General features: G+C 42.8%; 1 protein-coding gene across 2 annotated transcripts in view; it reads left to right on the plus strand.

The window, feature by feature from the left end:
* The window catches only part of LOC108441013 (A disintegrin and metalloproteinase with thrombospondin motifs 3), a 139490-nt gene that overhangs the window by 20181 nt on the left and 92647 nt on the right, over positions 1-26662 (plus strand). For both annotated transcript variants that reach the window (XM_037543889.1, XM_017720266.2), the window contains exon 3: positions 25059-25215. In XM_037543889.1, coding sequence (XP_037399786.1) covers positions 25059-25215 — 157 coding nt within the window. The remainder of the gene's footprint in view (positions 1-25058; positions 25216-26662) is intronic.

Consider the following 26662-nt stretch of genomic DNA (forward strand, 5'->3'; position numbering starts at 1 on the left):
CACATCTCTCATAAACACGGCTTTCATCATGCCGGCTGCTGTCCCAGAGGATAAAACAAGGCTCAAACAGAAAGACAATCATGTCTTTCGCACTAGAAGCTGTGAAGGTAACATGACACTGGAAATCTCCACAGCTGATTTGTCATTCAGGAAGAGCCTAGCATTAGCCTTTTCAGACTGATGTAGTTTTCTGATGAATGGCTGCAAAAACTAAAACAAATCTGAATGAAACCTGGATGGATTGCAGCTGTACACTCATACGCTATTGTACAGCACTAAATAAACACTGCTATGCACTAGAATAGGAGATATTAGCCCATACATGGCTCAATAAACACTTCTATACATTAGAACAGTAGACATTAGTCCATAAACAACCTCAATAAACAATCCTATAAGCTGGAATAGGAGATATTAGTCCATAAACGACCTCAGTAAACATTTCTTTACTCTGGAATAGGAGATATTAGTCCATGAACTACCTCAGTAAACAATCCTATAAGCTGGAATAGGAGATATTAGTCCATAAACTACCTCAGTAAACATTTCTGTAGTCTGGAATAGGAGATATTAGTCCATAAACTACCTCAGTAAACATTTCTGTAGTCTGGAATAGGAGATATTAGTCCAAGAACTACCTGAGTAAACATTTCTGTAGTCTGGAATAGGAGATATTAGTCCATAAACTACCTCAGTAAACATTTCTGTAGTGTAGAATAGGAGATATTAGTGCATAAACTACCTCAGTAAACATTTCTGTAGTGTAGAATAGGAGATATTAGTCCAAGAACTACCTCTGTAAACATTTCTGTAGTCTGGAATAGGAGATATTAGTCCAGAAACTACCTCAGTAAACATTTCTGTAGTCTAGAATAGGACATATTAGTCCACAAACTACCTGAGTAAACATTTCTGTAGTCTGGAATAGGAGATATTAGTCCAGAAACTACCTCAGTAAACATTTCTGTAGTGTAGAATAGGAGATATTAGTGCATAAACTACCTCAGTAAACATTTCTGTAGTCTAGAATAGGAGATATTAGTCCATAAACTACCTCAGTAAACATTTCTGTAGTCTGGAATAGGAGATATTAGTCCAAAAACTACCTCAGTAAACATTTCTGTAGTGTAGAATAGGAGATATTAGTCCAAGAATTAACTCAGTAAACATTTCTGTAGTCTGGAATAGGAGATATTAGTCCAAAAAGTACCTCAGTAAACATTTCTGTAGTCTAAAATAGGAGATATTAGTCCAAAAACTACCTCAGTAAACATTTCTGGAGTGTATAATATGAGATATTAGTCCAAAAACTACCTCAGTAAACATTTCTGTAGTCTGGAATAGGAGATATTAGTCCAAAAACTACCTCAGTAAACATTTCTGTAGTCTGGAATAGGAGATATTAGTCCAAAAACTACCTCAGTAAACATTTCTGTAGTCTAGAATAGGAGATATTAGTCCAAGAATTACCTCAGTAAACATTTCTGTAGTCTAGAATAGGAGATATTAGTCCATAAACTACTTCTGTAAACATTTCTGTAGTCTAGAATAGGAGATATTAGTCCACAAACTACCTGAGTAAACATTTCTGTAGTCTGGAATAGGAGATATTAGTCCAGAAACTACCTCAGTAAACATTTCTGTAGTGTAGAATAGGAGATATTAGTGCATAAACTACCTCAGTAAACATTTCTGTAGTCTAGAATAGGAGATATTAGTCCATAAACTACCTCAGTAAACATTTCTGTAGTCTGGAATAGGAGATATTAGTCAAAAACTACCTCAGTAAACATTTCTGTAGTCTGGAATAGGAGATATTAGTCCAAAAACTACCTCTGTAAACATTTCTGTAGTCTGGAATAGGAGATATTAGTCCATAAACTACCTCAGTAAACATTTCTGTAGTCTAGAATAGGAGATATTAATCCAAAAACTACCTCAGTAAACATTTCTGTAGTCTGGAATAGAATATATTAGTCAAAAACTACCTCAGTAAACATTTCTGTAGTCTAGAATAGGAGATATTAGTCCATAAACTACCTCAATAAACATTTCTGTAGTGTAGAATAGGAGATATTAGTCCATAAACTACCTCTGTAAACATTTCTGTAGTGTAGAATAGGAGATATTAGTCCAAGAACTACCTCAGTAAACATTTCTGTAGTCTGGAATAGGAGATATTAGTCCATAAACTACCTCAGTAAACATTTCTGTAGTGTAGAATAGGAGATATTAGTCCAAGAACTACCTCTGTAAACATTTCTGTAGTCTGGAATAGGAGATATTAGTCCATAAACTACCTCAGTAAACATTTCTGTAGTGTAGAATAGGAGATATTAGTCCAAGAACTACCTCTGTAAACATTTCTGTAGTCTAGAATAGGAGATATTAGTCCAAAAACTACCTCAGTAAACATTTCTGTAGTCTGGAATAGGAGATATTAGTCCAAAAACTACCTCAGTAAACATTTCTGTAGTCTGGAATAGGAGATATTAGTCCATAAACTACCTCAGTAAATACTCCTATACGTTAGAATAGAAGACATTAGTCTGCAAACAACTTCACTAAACACTCCTATAAGCTAGAATGAGATATTAGTATGTAAACAACCTCAATAAACACTCCTTTACACTAAAATAGTAGCTATTATCCCATAAACAAACTCAGTAATCACTTCTGTTCATCAAAATAAATATATTAGTCCATAAATGCACCCAATAAACATTCCTAAAATATGGGAAACTGGTCCATAAATAACCTGAATAGATGCTCTTCTACAATAGAAGATATTAGTCCATAAAAAACCTCAACAAACTCTCTTACACACTGGAACAGCAGATGTTAGGGATGAGACTTATAGGGTTAACCGAAAATGAAGGCAGCTTATTCAGGCTGGATATGATCAGGAATTGATTTGGAATGTGAACCCGACTCACCCTGCTCTCTCCAAGCCTTTTCATCTGGGGTATAAAAACAGCACAACAGAGGAAAGAACTGTGCTTTTCAATACAATATCTGTCAACAAATATTTGTCTGCGTTTAATAAATGAGGAGGATTTTTTTCCCATGGCGTCCTGCTCTGCTGCTGTGGTCAGTTTAATTGGTGTCATAAACGAGTATTTCGATTTAATATTGTCAGTAAATAACAAAGAACGTGAAGTAACCTGCTTAACCAAATGGAGCTCAGTTATCTTGCCTCCTACTTGACATGCTGATCAGAAACGTATCCTAATAGAGACATATTCACAGGGGAAATCTGAAATATGAGCCAGTCACAGTGTGTACAGCATGAGAGATGGTAGTCATTGCAGCTGGACATAGATAACACTGTCTGACTGGACCTTCGCATTTCAGTTTAGTGTTGTCTCTAGCGCCACCTGTGGTGCGCTTCTCTCAGAGTCTGACTCTGGAGCGTACGGGACGCAGACATGAGACAAATACGGACGTGAAACTACATTTAATACCATTTCTGCTGAGTCAGAGAAGCTTCTGCATGCTTATTTGTACCACATGTTTATCTGTACACCGGTCAGGCAGAACATTCTGACCACCTCCTTGTTTCTACGTGGTGGGTCATTCTCAGCACTGCAGTATCACTGACGTGTTGGTGGTGGTTTGTTAGTGATCAGACGCAGCCGTGCTGCCGGACTTTTTAAACCCTGTGTCCACTCACTGTCCACTCTATTAGACACTCCTACCTCATCGGTCCACCTTGTAGGTGTAAAGTCAGAGACGACAGCTCATCTGCTGCTGCACAGTTTGTGTTGGTCATCCTCTAGTCCTTCATCAGTGGTCACAGGACGCTGCCCACAGGACGCTGCCCACAGGACGCTGCTGGCTGGATATTTTTGGTTGGTGGGCTATTCTCAGTCCAGCAGCGACACTGAGGTGTTTAAAAACTCCAGCAGCACTGCTGTGTCTGATCCACTCTGACCAGCGCAACACACACTAACACCACCACCACCACGGCAGCGTTACTGCAGTGCTGAGAATGATCCACCACCCAAATAGTACCTGCTCTGTGAGGGTCCATGGGGGTCCTGACCACTGAAGAACAGGGTAACAGAGTATCAGAGAAACAGATGGACTACAGTCTGTAACTGTAGAACTACAGAGTGCAGCTATACGGTCAGTGGAGCTGATAAAGTGGACAGTGAGCGTAGAAACGAGGAGGCGGTCATGATGTTCTGCCTGAATGGTGTATATTTTAATGTAAATCAATGGAACCAGACGTTTCTTCCAAGTTTATTTTGGTCCGTTCATTATGAAATCTACACATTATTCAATGTAAAGAGCAACAGTCATTTTCAAACTGTGCCGAAAACTGAAAAAGGACAAAAATGGAGATAAAAGGCTTCGTTCCAACTATAAATCGTCCTAAGCTTGAATGAATGACATTGAGAAACTATATTCATGTTTTTACCGTGCAGTGTAATGAATAGTGCAAATTTCAGGATTTATAATCCCTGTCCAGCAGTTCGATTAGGCAGTGCGTCTCAGAATAAGCCGAAACTTGAGGACTGCTTATTATTACTGGTATTAGAAAGGACATTTCAGCTCCTGTGTGTCCTCATATTTACTGTGTTCATATTGATTCCCATTAACCCCCCCCCTCCCCCACTCTGCTGCCCCAGGAACACACATACACAGAGATATCGATCGACAGGCCTGTCAGCTGGCCAGCAGCAAACAGCTATTGTGCAGTGAAGGACATAGGTTTGTGCTTTTTCTGGTGTGCTTTCTCTTTCCCTCTTTCTTGGTCATAGCGAAAGCCTGCGTGGAGAACAATAGAGATATAAAGCAAAGTCCAGGAGGCCCACAAAATGTTCTTTTCTTTGTTCTTAGGCATTGTTTATTTTAATACTTTATTGCTGAGTTAAACTTTACTGTTTTCTATAGCTTACCCTTCCTCTTTCAAATCATTATTCAAGCTATTCACTCAAGCCCTTTATGACTCGATTTGGGTCTGGTAGGACAGGACGAACACAAAAACGAAGCAGCGGCGCAGCCCTGAAAGGCCTGAGGTTGACGCTATTGTTCTTTGCTCTTTGGCCATACTGTACTTAACCATATGTGGTTAAGCTGAAGTCAACAATCAGAACGCAACTCTGTTCTGCTTTTGCCTGAAAGGACAAAGAATGACAATCCTGCTGAAAAATGACCGTTAGACACTATAAGGATAAAAACCTAGTGGTTTCTGACTGGCGACCTGTTCAGGGTTTTCCTGCCTTCTGCCCAGTGAGCACTGGGATAGGCTTCAGCTACCCCATGTGACCCAGGAGGATAAGCGGCTTATATAATGAGTGAGTTTTTGCTTTCTAATCTGAATTGGCTTAATGCTTTCCATACAGACCATAAGTTTCCAGGTTTAACACCTTTAGATCCCAGTAGGAAACCACCAGATACATTTAGAATCAGCCATTGATCACCTGTTAAACCATTAGGATCCTTTGCACTGTGAGATCAACCCAGAAGTCCTGAACGTGCTTTCAGCTGAGTCTTTGAACCAGGTTGATAGAGTGGTCCATAACTGTGTGTCATTGGCATAAATTTGACATTCTAGCTAGCATGTACAAAAAGAGAAGCAAAGGCCCTAAGATTGAACCTTGGGGGACTCCACAGGTCACCTTAGGATGAATGATTTCCCAGTGAAACCAAGAACTGCATATTCCTGTGGGACTGCGACTGGCTAAGAGAAATGTCCCCAAGATAGGAGGGCTGTACCCTTCAGCATTCAAAAGCCCTTCTAATGTCCCTCGAGAGGGACGTTGTCTTAAGTCATGAGTTGCAAGAATAAGTTTATATATTTGGAGGACGTAGTGGGCTAAGGGTTTGTAAGGGGTCTGTCATAACGAGTTGGGGACACCGTTGCTGTAGTGGTGATGATGAAGATGACGAGCACGCCGGAGTTCCCCTCTTGCTGGGTCGATCATTTTGATCGTCATTCTGTCTCCTGGGAAACTGCATGCGCTCTCTTCGAATGGCACGTAGATGTAACTATCGATAGGCTTGTACACGAGCACTGCCTGCGAGTTCTCCTTCAACAATGGAGGCAATTTCCTCAGAGTCTGTCTGGTTCTTTATTCTAGATAAACACAGTTTCTTGCACAGCCGTTTGTGTTTTTATAGTAATAACATTTCAGTGCTGAGATCCTAGGAGACCGAGTGTTTCTTTATTGGTGAAACTGATACGAAAGTATAACTTTACCGACTCCTCACTCATTTTAACACAAAGAAGTTGCTGCCTTGCTTTTGCAAACCCTTTGACTTTAATTGGTAACATCCCACTGTAACATCATAATTCTATGACTTTATTCTCAAAACACTACATATTTTTGTTTCGACAGGTTACTATTTTATTATAGAAACTGGAACTTTAATTTGGCAGAACATTCTGACCACCACCTCGTTTCTACGCTCACTGTCCACTTTATCAGCTCCACTTACTGTATAGCTGCACTCTGTAGTTCTACAGTTACAGACTGTAGTCCATCTGTTTCTCTGATACTCTGTTACCCTGTTCTTCAGTGGTCAGGACCCCCATGGACCCTCACAGAGCAGGTACTGTTTGGGTGGTGGATCATTCTCAGCACTGCAGTAACACCGCCGTGGTGGTGGTGTGTTAGTAGGTGTTGTGCTGGTAAGAGTGGATCAGACACAGCAGTGCTGCTGGAGTTTTTAAACACTGTGTCCACTCACTGTCCACTCTATTAGACACTCCTACCTTGTCGGTCCACCTTGTAGATGTAAAGTCAGAAATGACAGCTCATCTGCTGCTGCACGGCTTGTGTTGGTCATCCTCTAGTCCTTCATCAGTGGTCACAGGACACTGCCCACAGGACGCTGCCCACAGGACGCTGCCCACAGGACGCTGCCCACAGGACACTGCTGTCCAGCGTGCCTGTGATTGATTGAGGTGGTGTGCCAAAGCAGGGAAAACTCCCTACACCAAGGCCAGAGTAGGAAATCACTGACCTATTTGATTGTAATTTGCTAGGAAAAAATGACCAGCGTAACTCTAGAAGGAGGGCTTCTCTCCTCAGCTGCCCTCACGTACCAATGCAGATTAGAGCCGCTGCTTCCCTCACTGGGCTGTGCTGCAATCCTCAATGTTTAATAGCCCTTCCTCTGAAAAGTGGCTGTCCCAGCCGAGCCCATTAGGTCATGAGAGAAGAACATCAGTGACATCAGTCAACTTTCCAGAGTATTTGTGAGGAAACCCAGAACTTGGATTTCCGCATGTTTTTTGGATCACACCCTATGCCGGCCATTCTACTGAATTAGTTCAAACTCACTCTCACGTTAAAAAAAAACTGTTTAAAAATAGACTGAAGTGTTCTGATCTTAGATATTAAAAGGGTTATGTTTTGATCTATTTAAATCTGAGGCATTAATAGGCATAGTAATAAGGTACGTATATAAGAGAATCATCATTTATAAGGTACTTTCTACAGGAGGGTGTCTGTCCCAAGCCCTAACCCCTAAACTTACACTTGGTGAAATAATATTGACTTTTTTTTTTTTTTGCATTTTTGCAGATTTTTAAACGTATTTGATTTCTTTTAAAGTGAAGTTTTTTAATGAGTTTTAAATTTTAAAAAAATGCTGTCCCACGTTTTCTTATCACTACCGAAAGTTTTAGTCTGTAGGAGGAGCCTTATTTTAGCCATGCCCCTGCATTTTAGATCAAGAAGTGAGGCTGCATCCCTGACCTTCATGACCCCATGAGCAGTTAAGTCCCATTGTTTTGAAGCAAACGTGTCCCAAAATCTGAAAATTAGTCTGAAATATTAAGAGTTGTGGTTACCGAAACATATATTTTCTGCAACTAAGTAAACTATTTTGTGTTTTAAGGAAGAATCTTATGATTTTATGTGTGAACAGCTGGGAAAGTTTGGGTAGAGTTATGATTGAGCTGGTAGTGTCAAAATGGAATGTTTAATCATGTGTTTTAATAAGATAAACATAATTTAGGTATAGAGTCACTCAAAGCGAGAAAGGATTTTTAGTTTAAAATCCAAGCTCGGATGTGTTTTCAGCTCTGACTTTGAACCAATTTGATAAATGGGTCCATAACTGCGTCATTTGCATAAGTATGAAAATGTTTTCTGTTGACGCTGTCTAGAGCTCGCATGTACAAAGAGAAAAGCAAAGGCCCTATGATTGAACCCTGGGGGACTCCACGGGTAATCTCAGGATGAATGATTTCCCAGTGAAACCTAGAACTGTATAGTCCTGTGTGACTGTGATTGGCAAATAAAAAGGTCCAGCCCAAGATAGGAGGGCTATAATCCTCAGCACTGGAAAGCCCTTATAATGTCCCTTGAGAAGGACAGTTTCTTCTGTCCTCCACTGGGCCATGTTAGAATCCTCAGCATTCAACAGCACTTCCTCCACAAGGAGCCTGTCCCTGTTGAGCCCATTCGGTCATGAGTGAGGGGGGGGGGATGTGAAAATGAGGCAGCGTCTCTGGAAAGGAAGTGAAGCTGATGCTGTGGAGATAGTTGTCCGGCCATGTGTTTCGCTGAGCCGGGGCCAACGTCAACACAGGCACGTCTCGGCCTGCGGGGCCCGGGAGCTTGGGAGTGCTTCTCGTCAATCCTCCTCCTTCTCTTCCTATCCCTCCTCCGACTCCTCCTCTCCGAGCTACAGGATAATCACGACAGAGGCTTGTAGAGAACGTCTGCTGCTGCGGAGTGTCCCACTGCAGATAATAAGAAAAGTTGAGGCTGGACTCGGATGGAAAAGTTGAACTGGATCGTGGCTGAAAGCTCCTACTGGGCGATAAGTGCAGTAGTTGCTCTTAAGTTGAGACAGTTTCAAACGGAGATTCATTTGCATTTACTATGCAAAACTTTCCCAGTGCACAGCCAATTAGCCATAGCTTCCTAAAAGTAAATATTGGGGACATTTTCTGTGGACCACCTGCATATTAGCCAGCCAAAGCATATATCTACTCCAATCAGGCGTAACATCATGACCACCTCCTCGTTTCTACGCTCACTGTCCACTTTATCAGCTCCACTTACTGTATAGCTGCACTCTGTAGTTCTACAGTTACAGACTGTAGTCCATCTGTTTCTCTGATACTCTGTTACCCTGTTCTTCAGTGGTCAGGACCCCCATGGACCCTCACAGAGCAGGTACTGTTTGGGTGGTGGATCATTCTCAGCACTGCAGTAACGCTGCCGTGGTGGTGGTGTGTTAGTGTGTGTTGTGCTGGTCTGAGTGAGTTCATGAAGCCAGTCTGGTTATAAAAATGATAACAGGACATCAGAGCCAGAATTACTCTTTTAGTACTTTTACTTTATACTTAAGTACATTTGAAGGGAAATACTTTAGTACTTTTACTCAAGTGGAGGTCTAAAGGGAGGAACTTCTACTTTTACTGGAGGAATATTTTACCTTGGGTGTTTTTACTTTAACTCAAGTACATGGTTTGTGTACTTCGTCCACCGCTGGTGGCTACTGAGTTAGTTACTAGGGGTGTCATGTGCCTTTGTTGTGAAGGCCTTGATGGCATGACAGAGAACCTCCGAAACAGATGCCCTCTCAGGGTTCCCTGTCTGAACTCGTCTAAGCCTCTTAGGAATTCATCTTTTTTGTAACGGGCGGTTCCAGTTTTTTCCCTGTGCAGCTGACAGCTGCCGCTGGTCTCGCAGTGTCTCTGGACGCCCAGCAGACCTGCAAACGGCACTGCCATGCATGCTAATGCCAGTGTTGAACTGGCCTGTGGGAGACGGATGGAGTTTCTGACCGCAGTGGTCTGCGCCTGCTGACGGACGAGTGTTTTGCTGAGATTAGCCTCAGAGCGAAGGCTTTGGGTGATGGATGTCAGTTGTGCCGTCAGCTGGACCTGGGAGTAGGTCAGTCATTGAGCCGTTGGCGCTTGCCGTCTCCTCGGTGACAAATCATAGGCATATCGAGTTCAGTCCAGACTGGGCGAAGCGCAAAAACGTGCCACAAATGAATCCTCACGATTTCTGCAGCTGTGCTGAGCTGAAGTCACTCGATCACCCTCAGCACATGCTCCGAGAGCCTGGGGCATGACATCACACCGATTCGCCGTTAGCATTCGCTGGCTTGGGGCCTCCCATCCTTTACTTTAGGGTCATCTTTTCATGGTTTGTTAGTGTTGTTTGCTCGTCACTGTTACATGTCCTTATGCACTCGTACGTGGAGCCTTCGCTCTAATAAATACATAACTTTGAATATTGCTGTCATATTAATGTCCTAGGTTGATCCAGAGGATTGAGATCTGGGCTCATGCTGGCGAATATCAGTGGAACGGGTATTGCACCAGAACCGAACCTGCAGCAGAACCGAACCATGAGCGGGGCATCTGGAAACCACCCCCCCATCCAAAGGAAAAAAATAAGGACAAATAACAAATGTGGTGTAGATCTCTCACACATTCGGGAGAAAATCACCTAATATCTGCCCGTTAACCCTTAGAAAAATAAAATTTCAGGACTTTTTTGGTATTTTTTGGGGGGTAAAATACAATTACAATTGCAATTATAAAGTATTTCCTTGTGATAGTCACACATGCCATATGTTGTTATTTTCAGGAGACCCTGGGCTGCTCAGATATGCCATTATTTGACATGTAAATGACAACAGAAATTTAATATCTTCATGAATTTGGGTCATTTCTGATCAAAAATGTACCCAGCACCTGCTAGATTTTGGATTTTTTAAATTATAGACATCTTCAGAACAAGTGCAGTCGTAGTTATTCTTTCAGAGGTTGTGCGTCTGGAGTGTCTGTGAGCTGAAAGAGCAATAATGTTGATGGTGATTCATTCTCTTGGTTATTATGAGTAAAAATATTCCATCAGCAGAAGTCGGACGTGTTTTTTATTGATCTTCTGTCCTGTTGGATTCAGGCTCAGCGCTAAAACTCTGATGCAAGAAAGGCTTTATTTTTAATTACAAACTGAGTTGTAGATTTAATATCAGATATTTTTAAAAGTCAAAGTCAATGTCAACTGAAAGCCCTTTGTTTATGATATGAGGCTGAAAGCAGAGCTGTAGTATAGCAGTAGCGAGTGGGTTTGGGTGATTTTGGAGCTGATCTCTGGCTGATGGACTCACAGGTGGATGAAATCACTCTGGATGGTGAGGTCAGAGTCTGATGAGTGACCTGATTGTGAATCAAGTAGCTGTTTTAACCCTTTGGTGGAATATGAAGGCCAAACAGCAGAGCAATAATACCAGGATTTTCTGTGATTTTCCGAGCCGATCGACTCACTGATTCTGTTACACTGAGGAATGACAGTTAAAACCATGTGACTTAAATGAGGATCACTGAATTGATTGCGTGCTAACATCGCCCCCTGCTGGAAAGCTGCAACTGCTAGACTGGAGTTCCAAAGTCTGTGTGCTTTACATATTAAAAAAACTATTTTCCTATTTTAGTGGCGCCACCTTACAGAACCGTGAAGTATTACATTCATAATTTTACAACTTTGGATATTCATTAATTTAGCAAGCTTAAAAATGAAATCAGCCCTCTAGTTCTCTCAGTTCTGTACGGAAGTCCCAAGAGGCCATGAGCTGTTGCTATAGTTTTCTGGATTGTTATTTTGAGCTCACAATATAATTAACTCATTATTTCAAGATAATGAGTTAGTTGTCTTGTTGTCTCAAGATTTCAAACGTGTCGTCTTGAAATAATCAATATAATTATAATTATATTGTGATCTCAAAATAACAATCAAAAAAACTTGAAATAACAAGATAATTAACTTGTTTTCACGAGATAGCAAGATATCTAACACATTTATTTCAAGATAACGTTTTTAATCTTGAGATAACAAGATAACTAGCTCGGTATCTCTAGATAACTTTTGATGTCTCAAGATAAGATTAACTTGTTATTTCAAGATAGCAACCTTGGTTAACAAGATATCCAAGATAACAACTTATCTTGAGGTCACAAGATAATTAATAATGATTTCAAGATAACAAGTTTGTAATCTTGAGATAGATATATAACTCTTCACCTCAGAATTGCAACTTTTGTTGTCTTGAAATAACAAGATAACTAACTTGTTATCTCAAGATAACATTCCGGAAAATAATAATTAGTTCTGTTTCCCGACCTCTGTAGCGTCGTCAGCTTTGTTACGTCAATTAATGAATCAATTAAAAAGAAATAAAGCTGCAGATTAGAGATGAAAGTTTTTGTCGTGAACTTTGGTCAAGAATTCATTTCAGTGCTTCGCTGATTATTAGACGAGCCTGAAATCTCCGCTTCATTCCCTCAGCATGACAGCCTGTACCTTCTCCTCGCGCACTCCTCAGCTCCTGTGGGCCTGGACTGCAAACTCCCGCAGGTATTTCTGGCTGTAATGACACTCGTTCTGTTAATAGCTGCTGTGTGGGCCTGTGTGGAGGGAACCGGCCCGCACAGTGGAGCAGTAATCTGCAGCGCTGTGGTTGAAGGCAGCAGCTGGGTGTTATAGACGTGCTTCCATCACCGTCTGGGGTATTGAGAGATGGCTTTGAACCCCGTGGTGGGGGTGGGGGGGGGTTTTTGATGTGCATATGTGTACGCATGTAAAATCAGTCGTGATGACACACGGTCAGAGTCTGGGAGCGGGAGGGTTCACTGTGTGCAGGCAGGGACCAAAAGCTATTTGCATTTCCATCAGTTAAAAAGAGACAGAGCCACCCAGCAACAGGCCGCTGAGACACGCTGCGCAGAACCGTGCATCTCCTGCATAGCTCCGTTTTTCAGAGCGGGAATCTCAGGGTTGTGAAATGTAAATGAGCCTGTAAGTCCTAAATGTTTCATTGTGTGTCTCAGATGTTCCAGATGAGTTTGCGTGGGTGTTCTGATGGATCTGGTCGTGCTTTTGATCCGTCGAGCAACAAACGGGACTCATTTTGGTCAAAACTGTGCAGACCGAGCTTTAAAAGTCAGAGACAACAGCTCATCTGCTGCTGCACGGTTTGTGCTGGTCGACCTCTGGTCCTTCATCAGTGGTCACAGGACGCTGTTGGCTGGATATTTTTGGTTGGTGGACTATTCTCAGTCCAGCAGCGACACTGAGGTGTTTAAAACCTCCAGCAGCACTGCTGTGTCTGATCCGCTCAGACCAGCACAACACACACCAACACACCACCACCACGTCAGTGTTACTGCAGTGCTGAGAATGACCCACCACCCAAACAGTACCTGCTCTGTGAGGGTCCATGGGGGTCCTGACCACTGAAGAACAGGGTAACAGAGTATCAGAGAAACAGATGGACTACAGTCTGTAACTGTAGAACTACAGAGACCAGCTATACGGTCAGTGGAGCTGATGAAGTGGACAGTGAGCGTAGAAACGAGGAGGTGGTCAGAACGTTAGGCCTGATCAGTGTGTGTGTATATGACACACACACTTATGAGTTCAACATCTTTTAGGATGTATTTCTGAGGAGATAATGAGCATTATATAAATTATTATTATGCATATCACAGGAGTTTCCAAACATGGAGTTAAAAGAGGTGAAAATGTGAGTCTTAAAGTCTTTTGCACAGGCCAAGTTCTCTAGTTTATTTCTTTCTCAATAAAACGTGCAGTCGTTCGTCTCCGTAGAGGACATGCTGCTTATTTACTCAGCAGAAACATGGAATTTGACCAGGGGTGCCAAAATGTTTGCATAAGGCTGTAGGGCTTATTACATTAAATGTTTACTGTAAATACTGTATCTCTGAAATAAGGACATAATTAATTAAAGAAACCTGTCTTCTTCATCTCTATACTAGTTAGCTATTTTTGGCCGTCGGCCCACCACAAACATCGTACTGTGGCCCCCTAAGATGAGACGCTTAGTGCGCCCATAGAGTGGAGAGAGTGAATGAGGGTGAAGAATCTCTCTCAAAACATTTCTCACATCGCTCTCCAAGCACTCTGAACTCACCCTGTAAACTTGCGGCTACTGCACTCATTTTCTGACCACAGCTGGCCACTGAGCGCTCCAGATGCTCTGGAGATCTTCTGTCTGGAGGCATTTCAGTGGACGTCCAGTATGTTAGTGCATTGTGAGTGTTTTTAGCTGGATTTGTGGAAAAAAAAACGATGAGATCCTAAAGCTTTTCATTTTTAGCAGATGTTTAGATTTTGGATAAAAACAATAATTTAGAGTGTTTTTTTATCAGATAAAATGCCCTGAACTTCCCTGATGTGCAGCTAGCGCTGACGCTGGAGTGGCTCACTTCAAACACGAGCTTCTGCTTCTGACTACAAATTACAGGCTGACAAAACAACCTCCCTCAAATTGCATGTTGTGCAGTGGAAGGACAATAAAGCCCTGAGCTTCTCTCGGTTATCCGTACAGCCTTTCTTTATCCGCTGCCTGTTTACCAAACACTTCAAGCACTCTGAGCATCACGGCACATCACTGAGAACCCGCGCAGAGTCTTAGGCCACAAACACGCTTCCCGTAAAAGTGACTCAGCTACGCAAACGCGGTTTGACGTGTTGTTGCGTTTTAAAATGTCGTAGTTCAGAAATACGTGAACATCTTTAAGGTAAAAGAATACAATCAATTCCTGAACAGTAGTAGCAGTAACACTAACCAATCAGCTCTCAGTAGCAGTAACACTAACCAATCAGCTCTCAGTAGCAGTAACGCTAACCAATCAGCTCTCAGTAGCAGTAACTCTAACCAATCAGCTCTCAGTAGCAGTAACGCTAACCAATCAGCTCTCAGTAGCAGTAACGCTAACCAATCATCTCTCAGTAGCAGTAACACTAACCAATCAGCTCTCAGTAGCAGTAACTCTAACCAATCAGCTCTCAGTAGCAGTAACGCTAACCAATCAGCTCTCAGTAGCAGTAACGCTAACCAATCAGCTCTCAGTAGCAGTAACGCTAACCAATCAGCTCTCAGTAGCAGTAATGCTAACCAATCAGCTCTCAGTAGCAGTAACTCTAACCAATCAGCTCTTAGTAGCAGTAACGCTAACCAATCAGCTCTCAGTAGCAGTAACACTAACCAATCAGCTCTCAGTAGGAGTAACACTAACCAATCAGCTCTCAGTAGCAGTAACTCTAACCAATCAGCTCTCAGTATCAGTAACTCTAACCAATCAGCTCTCAGTAGCAGTAACGCTGACCAATCAGCTCTCAGTAGCAGTAACGCTAACCAATCAGCTCTCAGTAGCAGTAACGCTAACCAATCAGCTCTCAGTAGCAGTAACGCTAACCAATCAGCTCTCAGTAGCAGTAACGCTAACGAATCAGCTCTCAGTAGCAGTAACTCTAACCAATCAGCTCTCAGTAGCAGTAACACTAACCAATCAGCTCTCAGTAGCAGTAACACTAACCAATCAGCTCTCAGTAGCAGTAACATTAACCAATCAGCTCTCAGTAGCAGTAACACTAACCAATCAGCTCTCAGTAGCAGTAACACTAACCAATCAGCTCTCAGTAGCAGTAACTCTAACCAATCAGCTCTCAGTAGCAGTAACATTAACCAATCAGCTCTCAGTAGCAGTAACACTAACCAATCAGCTCTCAGTAGCAGTAACGCTAACCAATCATCTCTCAGTAGCAGTAACACTAACCAATCAGCTCTCAGTATCAGTAACTCTAACCAATCAGCTCTCAGTAGCAGTAATGCTAACCAATCAGCTCTCAGTAGCAGTAACTCTAACCAATCAGCTCTTAGTAGCAGTAACGCTAACCAATCAGCTCTCAGTAGCAGTAACACTAACCAATCAGCTCTCAGTAGGAGTAACACTAACCAATCAGCTCTCAGTAGTAGTAACTCTAACCAATCAGCTCTCAGTATCAGTAACTCTAACCAATCAGCTCTCAGTAGCAGTAACGCTGACCAATCAGCTCTCAGTAGCAGTAACGCTAACCAATCAGCTCTCAGTAGCAGTAACGCTAACCAATCAGCTCTCAGTAGCAGTAACGCTAACCAATCAGCTCTCAGTAGCAGTAACGCTAACGAATCAGCTCTCAGTAGCAGTAACTCTAACCAATCAGCTCTCAGTAGCAGTAACACTAACCAATCAGCTCTCAGTAGCAGTAACACTAACCAATCAGCTCTCAGTAGCAGTAACATTAACCAATCAGCTCTCAGTAGCAGTAACACTAACCAATCAGCTCTTAGTAGCAGTAACACTAACCAATCAGCTCTCAGTAGCAGTAACTCTAACCAATCAGCTCTCAGTAACAGTAACATTAACCAATCAGCTCTCAGTAGCAGTAACACTAACCAATCAGCTCTCAGTAGCAGTAACACTAACCAATCAGCTCTCAGTAGCAGTAACGCTAACCAATCAGCTCTCAGTAGCAGTAACGCTAACCAATCAGCTCTCAGTAGCAGTAACGCTAACCAATCAGCTCTCAGTAGCAGTAACACTAACCAATCAGCTCTCAGTAGCAGTAACGCTAACCAATCAGCTCTCAGTAGCAGTAACGCTAACCAATCAGCTCTCAGTAGCAGTAACACTAACCAATCAGCTCTCAGTAGCAGTAACGCTAACCAATCAGCTCTCAGTAGCAGTGACGCTAACCAATCAGCTCTCAGTAGCAGTAACGCTAACCAATCAGCTCTCAGTAGCAGTAACTCTAACCAATCATCTCTCAGTAGCAGTAACTCTAACCAATCAGCTCTCAGTAGCTGAAATTTAGTCGCGCTGTTCTCCTGTTTGTGGACATTTAGTCGCGCTGTTCTCCTGTTTGTGGACCTTTAGTCGCGCTGTTCTCCTGTTTGTGGACATTTAGTCGCGCTGTTCTCCTGTTTGTGGACATTTAGTCGCGCTGTTCTCCTGTTTGTGGACCTTTAGTCGCGCTGTTCTCCTGTTTGTGGACATTTAGTCACGCTGTTCTCCTGTTTGTGGACCTTTAGTCGCGCTGTTCTCCTGTTTGTGGACATTTAGTCACGCTGTTCTCCTGTTTGTGGACATTTAGTCACGCTGTTCTCCTGTTTGTGGACATTTAGTCACGCTGTTCTCCTGTTTGTGGACATTTAGTCGCGCTGTTCTCCTGTTTGTGGACATTTAGTCGCGCTGTTCTCCTGTTTGTGGACATTTAGTCACGCTGTTCTCCTGTTTGTGGACATTTAGTCGCGCTGTTCTCCTGTTTGTGGACCTTTAGTCACGCTGTTCTCCTGTTTGTGGACGTTTAGTCGTGCTGTTCTCCTGTTTGTGGACATTTAGTCACGCTGTTCTCCTGTTTGTGGACGTTTAGTCGCGCTGTTCTCCTGTTTGTGGACATTTAGTCGCGCTGTTCTCCTGTTTGTGGACATTTAGTCACGCTGTTCTCCTGTTTGTGGACGTTTAGTCGTGCTGTTCTCCTGTTTGTGGACGTTTAGTCATGCTGTTCTCCTGTTTGTGGACGTTTAGTCGCGCTGTTCTCCTGTTTGTGGACGTTTAGTCGCGCTGTTCTCCTGTTTGTGGACGTTTAGTCGCGCTGTTCTCCTGTTTGTAGACATTTAGTTGTGCTGTTCTCCTGTTTGTGGACATTTAGTCGCGCTGTTCTCCTGTTTGTGGACATTTAGTCGCGCTGTTCTCCTGTTTGTGGACATTTAGTTGTGCTGTTCTCCTGTTTGTGGACATTTAGTCGCGCTGTTCTCCTGTTTGTGGACATTTAGTCGCGCTGTTCTCCTGTTTGTGGACGTTTAGTCACGCTGTTCTCCTGTTTGTGGATATTTCATGCTGTTCTCATATTGGTCGATATCTAATGGTGTTTTTCTACTTTTGAATATTTAATTATGCTGTTCTCCTGTTTGTGGACGTTTAGTCACGCTGTTCTCCTGTTTGTGGACGTTTAGTCGCGCTGTTCTCCTGTTTGTGGACGTTTAGTCGCGCTGTTCTCCTGTTTGTGGACGTTTAGTCGCGCTGTTCTCCTGTTTGTGGATATTTCATGCTGTTCTCATATTGGTCGATATCTAATGGTGTTTTTCTACTTTTGAATATTTAATTATGCTGTTCTCCTGTTTCTGGATTTTTACATTACATTCACAGAATTTTTGGCTCGGTCAGATCTTGCCGCCACCCGTTAGCCGTGCTACATTAGCAAGTTTTTTTTCACAGTTTTCCGTGATGGAATGGTTTCTGTGTGGGCTCCTGACTGCTGTGCAAAGTCCCGAGCAGCGCATGGTGGAAAGAGCCTGTCTTTAGAATCATGTGCATATCCACCTTCAAAGCCTGTGGTGCTGGTCTGTGGAATTTAGTGTATGTTTGAGCTTAAGGAAGGTCTATGCTTGATTTATTCGTCAGGGCTCCATGGCTCTCTGGCTGCTTGTTGATGCTATGTGTGCCGTTCCAGCTCCACTGTGCCGCATGGCTGTGTGGAAAGTGGAAATGGAAACCGATTGGCAGGTTGTGATCTCGCAGTTTGAACGTATGCCCTGAGGATTTGACATCCTGTGGTGCTGGGCTTGAATAGAGCATTGATTTAATGTCAGTACAGTGTGTGTTACAAGGATGGCCGGAGTTTGTTGCTGCTTTAAGCCATAATAACATAGAAACAACCAGCTGCTGGAACAGTTGGTAACTTCTTTTGGCTCTGAATTTATTGAATAATCTGAATTTTGCACTCCGCTGTGTTTTTAGTGAAGCAGACTGAGGCTCCCATCTTTATTCTCTGCTTAATGACACCAAGTTGGAGAAGTGTCCTCCTAAACTGTGTTTGTTCATCAAGTTCTGATGTCCGGTCACTTTCCTTTAGAAGTTGCTGGTATAATTCAGAGTTCATTGTTTCATCAGTGATGGCGAGCCATCCTGGCCCAGATGCAGCAAAACAGGCCCAAACCACGATACTACCACCACCATGTTTCACAGATGGGATAAAGTATTTATGCTGGAACAGTTTTCCGTTCTCCAAACGTAACTCCTCTCCTTTCACCTAAAAAGGATCTTTTGGCTTGTCCATTCGATCTTTAGCAAACTGCAGATGGTCAGCAATGTCCTTTTTGGAGAGCAGTGGTTTCTCCCTACAGCCCTGCCATGCACTTCATTGTTGTTGTAAACCGTCCAAATCCGTGTTGTAAACCATCTACAGCACATTTACCATCAATCTGAAGAACCATTTCACAAACCATTTTGCAAAGAACCCTTTGATCATGCAAATGGTTCTTTGAGAGTTCATGGCTGTACATTCGAGTGTTGAAGCTCAGGGACACTGCTGTGCCAGTTTTAGTGTCTTAACATAAAACATACTTAACAATTTATTATTACATATAGAAACAATTTGGTGTTTTAAATGATGACGTTTATTGGCACGTTCTTGGTACATTATTGCAAATCGACAAATACAGCGCGTTTCGAAAAGCTAAAGTGCCTCCAAACTTTTGCCGGGCAGGTGGCCTCCAGCTCCTTTCTCCTGTGGACAGAAAGCCTCAGGAGCAAACGGTCCTTTCTTTCACTCTAAAGCAGATTAAGCAGAAAGCTTAGTGCTCTATAAACACAGAGTGGCTTTACTAACAGCACAGTGTCAGTCGGTTCACATTCAGAGTGCAGCAGCACATTTACCATCTGGACAGTAATGACACTGAAGATGACATACCTTTATTTCTGAGAGTGTCTGTATTTTAAAATCTTATTTCTCCCCATTTTTGCTTGTTCTAAGTCATTTTATTGAGTGAACGCGTCTTATTCCGCTGTCAAATCACTGTACTTTGCTCTGCTGTGATGGAAATGCAGCATTAGTCTCAGCTCTGACGTCTGATGGCATCGGTCCAAAAACCTGACTGACATTAATAAAAAAAAAAAAAGCATGTTTAATTTTAGATTCAGGTCTTCAGACCCTCACCTGTCATCTTTCATCTAATGAGCAGAAACCTGGCCAAGCTTGATCAATTCAAGCTTCCTCCATCTCACTGGGTTCTAATGCGAACATGTCCTGACCAGAAAGTCATATCTGAAAACAAAGCACTGCAGAGACGCTTCCTCAACGAGTCATGATCACATAGAGCATCAAAAATGCTGACGTGAAGGTCATTTCATAAATGGTTGTTTAACCCTGCGGGGGAAAAAAAACTGAACCAATTAGGTGTTTCTGTTCCTGCTAGAAGAACCAGAATAGACCAGTATAGACCACCATGTTGGTGTGCTGGTCAGCAGGACCACTTACTCTGCTAATCTGGTATGTTTGGTCAAGTGTGAAACCTGTTTTCGAGTCTGAGAGTGGTCCAGAGAACCGATTTCTGGCCCTCCTGACATCAGTACTCTGGGGTTTGCTTCCAGCAAGCTTGGCTTCATGTGTTGAAACTATTGAAATTTACATTTACATTTACATTTATGGCATTTGGCTGACGCTCTGGATAAGAGCGGCTTATAATTTAATCATTTTACACAGGGAGGCCAAGCCGGTGTTGGGAGTCTTGCCCAAGGACTTATTGGCATAGGGTGCTTGCCCTGGTGGGGGATTGAACCCCAGTCTACAGCGTAGAAGGCAGAGGTGTTAACCACTACACTAACCAACCACCATAAATAACCTCCTGGACCCCCTAAATGTGCACTATATTTCCAAAAGTATTCACTCCCCCATCCAAATCACTGAATTCAGGTGTTCCAGTCACTTCCGTGGCCACAGGTGTATAAAGCCGAGCCCCTAGGCCTGCAGACTGCTTCTACAGACATTAGTGAAAGAATGGGTCGCTCTCAGGAGCTCAGTGAATTCCAGCGTGGTACCGTGATCGGACGCCACCTGTGCAGCAAGTCCAGTCGTGAAATTTCCTCACTACTAAATATTCCACAGTTAACTGTCAGTGGGATTATAACAAAGTGGAAGCGATTGGGAACGACAGCAGCTCAGCCACGAAGTGGTCGGCCACGTAAAATGACAGAGCGGTCAGCGGATGCTGAGGGGCATAGTGCGCAGAGGTCACCAACTTTCTGCAGAGTCAATCACTACAGACCTCCAAACTTCATGTGGCCTTCAGATCGGCTCAAGAACAGCGTAGAGAGCTTCATGGAATGGGTTTCCATGGCCGAGCAGCTGCATCCAAGCCTTACATCACCAAGCGCAGTGCAAATGCAAATTGATTTAAAATAACATTGTTTCATTTTAAAATAGAAATAAATCGTAACCCTCACATGTTTTTCATGCGTACTATATCTGTAAACATCAGCAATGCAAAAATGGACGTTTCTGTAGAATTACCCAGATAATAACGCCAACCATTCTGCAAACCGGCACTGAGAACAGTGACGTATGGAACTGCACTGTCAATCCACGACTCATGAGGAATTCTAGTGTCTGAAAACAAACCGGCGATAATAAACCCCGCCCAGAGCTGGTTAATGAGGAGTCTCGTCGCTTCCTATTTCCATCGTTATATCAAAACAGGGCTGCAAAACACTAGAGGGCGCCCTCTAGCAAGTCCTCAATGAATGGGAGTGAATGGAGCTCAGCGGCTAAAATCGAAAAGTTAAAATAGCTTCTAATCACTCGCCCAGAACCTTCCTTTAATTTTACGTAGCAGAAGTTTGTATTTCACTAAAAACTCACCTGTTTGTTTCCTTTTTCTCCAGCAAACGGGTTTTGGGCGGCAGGAGGCGGGCTTTACTGCTAGAGCGTGATGATTGATTGGCGAGCGGAGCAGCTCATTGGCTGTTTGTGCTCACTGATGTCATGAACGTACATGAGGCCCCGTTTTAAACTCCTATAACTCGAGTTTAAAAGCTCTTAAAAATATAACAGCGGTGTTAAAATGTTTTTTCCTGCTTTGTGTTCAGGAAGCGAATGGATTCTTTTACATTAAAAATGTTTATGCGTTTATAAACTATGATTTTGCTCTAATGATCCATCTTAATCCATTCATTTTGGACTCCTCGGGAGCGCCCTCTAGCGTTTGAGAAGCCTGGAAAACATTACAGAGTGGAAATTCCCCTCTCTGCAGGTTCTGCCCCTCCTCTTGGGTTAGGATTCAGGCATTCAGGACAAGTGTGAAAACACCCCAAATGACCCCCTGGATGTTTACCACAGGCCCTAGAGCAGAAATGAACCAAGGTCACTGAGGTCACTACAGTCTGGGAACTGAACCTACTATACAGTAACATTGAACTTCTGGAGCTTCTTCTTGGTCAGATCCACAATGCCCCGCCGACACAACACGTCCAGCCAGCTAAATGTTCACTTTGGTCAGTCAACTTCAGCAGTGGTCTGTTTTTTGTAGGATTTACTTTGGAGGCCTTTGTTTAGCAGTTAAGCTCTTGCTCTTCTGCTGATTTCTCTGGGCAGCTGTAGGTTAAGCCAAGACCATTTTAGTCTGCATCACTGAAAATACGTGTTACATTCCTGCCAAAAGCCTGCGGATGCCTTTTCTGGCGTTTTCTACTGGGCGTAAATGATAGCTTGATGGTATTTTGAACAAAAGGGAAAGGCGTGGTTCCACCACACCTGAGGTTGGAGGATATACTATATATAAGCAATGTGTTTACGCTGACATGCTAAAGAGTTTGGCTGTGTCTAAGAGAGCACACTTTTGTTCTAGAAGGGTAATAATCCCACACTTTTCTCCCTTTTACAGCCGCCTAATGAAGTTGTCTTTAGTTAATACTGCTCTATAGAGGCAGCCAGGATTCTCACATATCCGTATTAAAAGAACACTTTGATGGAAAATCAAATATACCCAGTTTTCCACTTCTCCCAGATGTCATTGAGCAGACAAGTCATGATTAGTTTCGATTATTGCTTCTTTAATTTCAAACTGGATCTAAAAGGCTAATGCTGCGATAAACAATAGTCACCCGAATCTTTTCTGCAAATACAGCCCCAAAACGTTTCTCATCCCACTTAAACCACTTCATTACGGTTGTGCAGAGGTATAGATGTGGTTTAAGACACCGTATGGCTTACTCTGAACTCTGAAGTCAATCCACGGCTCGTGCGGAATTCTTGTGTGTGAAAGCAAACCAGCGATAATTGGTCCCGCCCAGAGCTGGTGTATCTGGAGACTGGCAGCTTCTTATTTCCATTGTTATATCAAAAACAGGGCTTGCAAAACAGCAGAGGGCATCCACAAGCGAGCCCTCAATGAATAGGAGTACTTCCCCAGAACCTTCCTTTAATTTTAGAAAGTAGAAGTTCGTATTTCACAAAGAAAGTGAAGAAAACTCACCTGTTTCAGGCAGACATGGTATGACTTCGTCTGAAAAATGAGCTAAACCTTCCTGCCTATCTAAATGCTGTGGGCAGCCAGTCTAGATAATGGTGACAATCAGCTGAGCTTTGTTTATTTTTATAGCTCAAACTGCATTTGAGTGACTTTTACAGATATTTCATGACGTCTTTAGTGATGTATTTGCACCGAATCCTAAACAAGTCTTTAATTTGAAGTGTAAAATGTGCAGCTGTCCCGAATGCCACTTTCTGGGGCTCCAAAGATTCGGCAGTAATCAACGCTGGCTGTGTTTAAACACCAAGACGTTTGCCAATCCGAGTGAATACGTTCCGATAAGAGATTAAGACTGAGGTGTTTATATCTCACTCTGCTCAACACTCTGGTGGAAAACCAGTCATCTGATCCAAAGTGACACGCACGCGTACGAAAAACCACTTATTGTAGACGTTACCATGACAAACACTATTACGGGAGTCCAGTCGGGGCGAGACGAGCAGCAGTGAGCAGTGCTTGTGTTTTTAATTAGTGCTGATTGAAAGAGAATTCAAAGAGAAGTTTTAGCGCCGGAGTGATGAGGCTAGGTTTTAGGTGACAGTGTGTCATACAGTCTCAGAAAAAGAGACTCTGTACAAACGTGCGTGCAGTTAGCGCCATGCTAATTGGTGGCATATAAGCTTCCATTGTTAGCTTAGCCTTGTAGCTAGTCTTTCTCAATTTTATAATCATTGTCTCGTTAAAATGAAGTGAAGATTAAAAATTTAAAGTGAAAACAAATCACTTAAATAGTTTGGGTTCAAAGTTATTTTGATACTGCACGCTGTGCATTTTGGGGATTTGGAGACCCCTCTGGTGGAAATGTGTAACTGCACGCAGAACGTTTTCCCTTCCCTGAGGGGATGAATCTGAAAAGAGTATATAAAGAGAACTCAGTCTAAATTTTGAGCGTCTTCTGAGGACGTGAGTGAAATATCTAGTACTGTCATCACATCTTCATCAGTATGATGTTGATTCTGAGATCGTTTGAGGCCGAAACATCGAGCCGGACCTTCTTTTTAAGTCTGTGTGTGACGTTAATATGTAAAGACGTACGGCATGGTGTGAAAAACTCGACGCCACAGACTTTTAAATGATCATTTCAGGCTTTACGGAGTGACTCAGCAGCTCACGCTCACCATATTTTAGCCTGTTCATATTCTCCTCACTCAGTAACGGCACTTCTTTCAGTTTTATCAACAAAAATCTTACATAGTGCAGCTTTAAGCTGGGAAAGCTGGAGTTGTAACTCACTAACACCAGCCACACTTACAGAATGACTTCACATGCCCCATTACCCAGAGCCCGGTAAATCCAATTATGCAATTTGACTGTTATTCGTGGTTGTGCGCAGAAACAAGGTGGTGCTCTTTGCATGGTGAAATGGTTCTTCATATTGGTGGAGAATGTGTTGCATGTGGATCTATACAGCACCAACAAAGGGTCCTTGACTTCATAACAATAGCAGAACCCTTTTCGATGCTATGTAGAGCCCTGTATAGAAAATCTGTAGGACATTCTCCGTCAACCTGAAGAACCGTATCTTCATGCAAAGAACTATTGTATCATGAAAAGGGTTCTTGTGTGTTTTACGGTTCTAATGCTAAAGAACCATTGCAGAACCACCTTTTTTTAAGAGTGTAGAAGCGAAATGAATTTTCTTCTTTGCCTGTGGGTCAGTCGGCATTTATAAAGGTGTGTTATTGTGTTTAAATGCTGTGTGTTTATTGTGTCTCGATATAAAAAAGTCTTTGTAGCTCAACAGCATCTCACACACAGAGAGACGACAGGGTCTGAGTTGATCTGACAGAGTTATGGGGAACAGATTTGATTTGATTTGCTGATTAAAATTAGCTGCTGCCGTTGTGGCCACTGGGGTCACTGCAGTGTTACACGCCTATTTTTATGGACTGTGTGACCGATTCTGTGCTGTGTTCTTCCAGGCTGGACTGATTCGCACGAGTAACGGCGAGTTCTTCATCGAGCCTCTGGAGAAAGGCCAGCAGGAGACAGAGGTCAAAGGCCGAGTTCATGTGGTGTACCGCAGATCTGCCATTAAAAGAGAACCTGGAAGAAACCAGGAGGACCTCCATAATGAAGGTGAGTAAACAGGGATTACTGTGGACAGTCAGAATTTTAGGGTAAAGCCTTTTAGACTTCTGAGATGTTGAAGGAAAGATCAGGTTACAGAACATTAAATACTTTCAGAAAATAAGAAACGCCATCTTACGCCAACTTTACACTCTGTGGATTTTGCCAAGATAAGGCTGCTATGATGCATAAAAATCTACCAATTGGTGAATGACAGAGCTAGAAATCCACCAATGGGGGAACAGCACAGCTAAAAATCGATCAATAGGAGAAAATCCACCATTATGAGAACAGCAAAGATAAATATCCACTAATAGGAGAAGAGCACAGCTAAAAGTTAACCAACAGGAGAATAACACAGCCAAAATCCACCAACAGGAGAGCAACACAGCCAAAATCCACCAACAGGAGAGCAACACAGCCAAAATCCACCAACAGGAGAGCAACACAGCCAAAATCCACCAATAGGAGAACAACACAGCCAAAATCCACCAACAGGAGAGCAACACAGCCACAATCCACCAATAGGAGAACAACACAGCCAAAATCCACCAATAGGAGAACAACACAGCCAAAATCCACCAACAGGAGAGCAACGCAGCCAAAATCCACCAACAGGAGAGCAACGCAGCCAAAATCCACCAACAGGAGAGCAACACAGCCAAAATCCACCTACAGGAGAGCAACACAGCCAAAATCCACCAACAGAAGAGCAACACCGCCAAAATCCACCAACAGAAGAGCAACACCGCCAAAATCCACCAACAGGAGAGCAACACAGCCACAATCCACCAACAGAAGAGCAACGCAGCCAAAATCCGCCAACAGAAGAGCAACGCAGCCAAAATCCGCCAACAGAAGAGCAACGCAGCCAAAATCCACCAACAGGAGAGCAACACAGCCACAATCCACCAAAAGGAGGGCAACACAGCCAAAATCCACCAATAGGAGAACAGCAGAGTTAAAAATCCCCCAACGGGAGAGCAACACAGCCAAAATCCACCAATAGGAGAATGTCACAGCAAAAAATATGTGAATAGTAGAAGAGCTCAGCTAAAATTCCACCAATAGTAGAAGAGCTCAGCTAAAAATCCACCAATAGTAGAAGAGCTCAGCTAAAAATTCCACTAATAGTAGAAGAGCTCAGCTAAAAATTCCACCAATAGTAGAAGAGCTCAGCTAAAAATTCCACCAATAGTAGAAGAGCTCAGCTAAAAAATCCACCAATAGTAGAAGAGCTCAGCTAAAAATCCACTAATAGTAGAAGAGCTCAGCTAAAAATCCACCAATAGTAGAAGAGCTCAGCTAAAAATCCACTAACAGGAGAATGGCATGATGGGCGAAGGCTTGTTTTTGTTTTATTTTGCACAAATGACATCACGCACTCTGTAAAGGTCTTGGCAGAGATTTTACGGTCAGCCTCTCAGAAGGTGTGACATGCAGGAGAGGTGTAAGA

The sequence above is a fragment of the Pygocentrus nattereri genome, chromosome 13 (assembly GCF_015220715.1).
Source record: "Pygocentrus nattereri isolate fPygNat1 chromosome 13, fPygNat1.pri, whole genome shotgun sequence".
NCBI classification, from domain to species: Eukaryota; Metazoa; Chordata; class Actinopteri; order Characiformes; family Serrasalmidae; genus Pygocentrus; species Pygocentrus nattereri.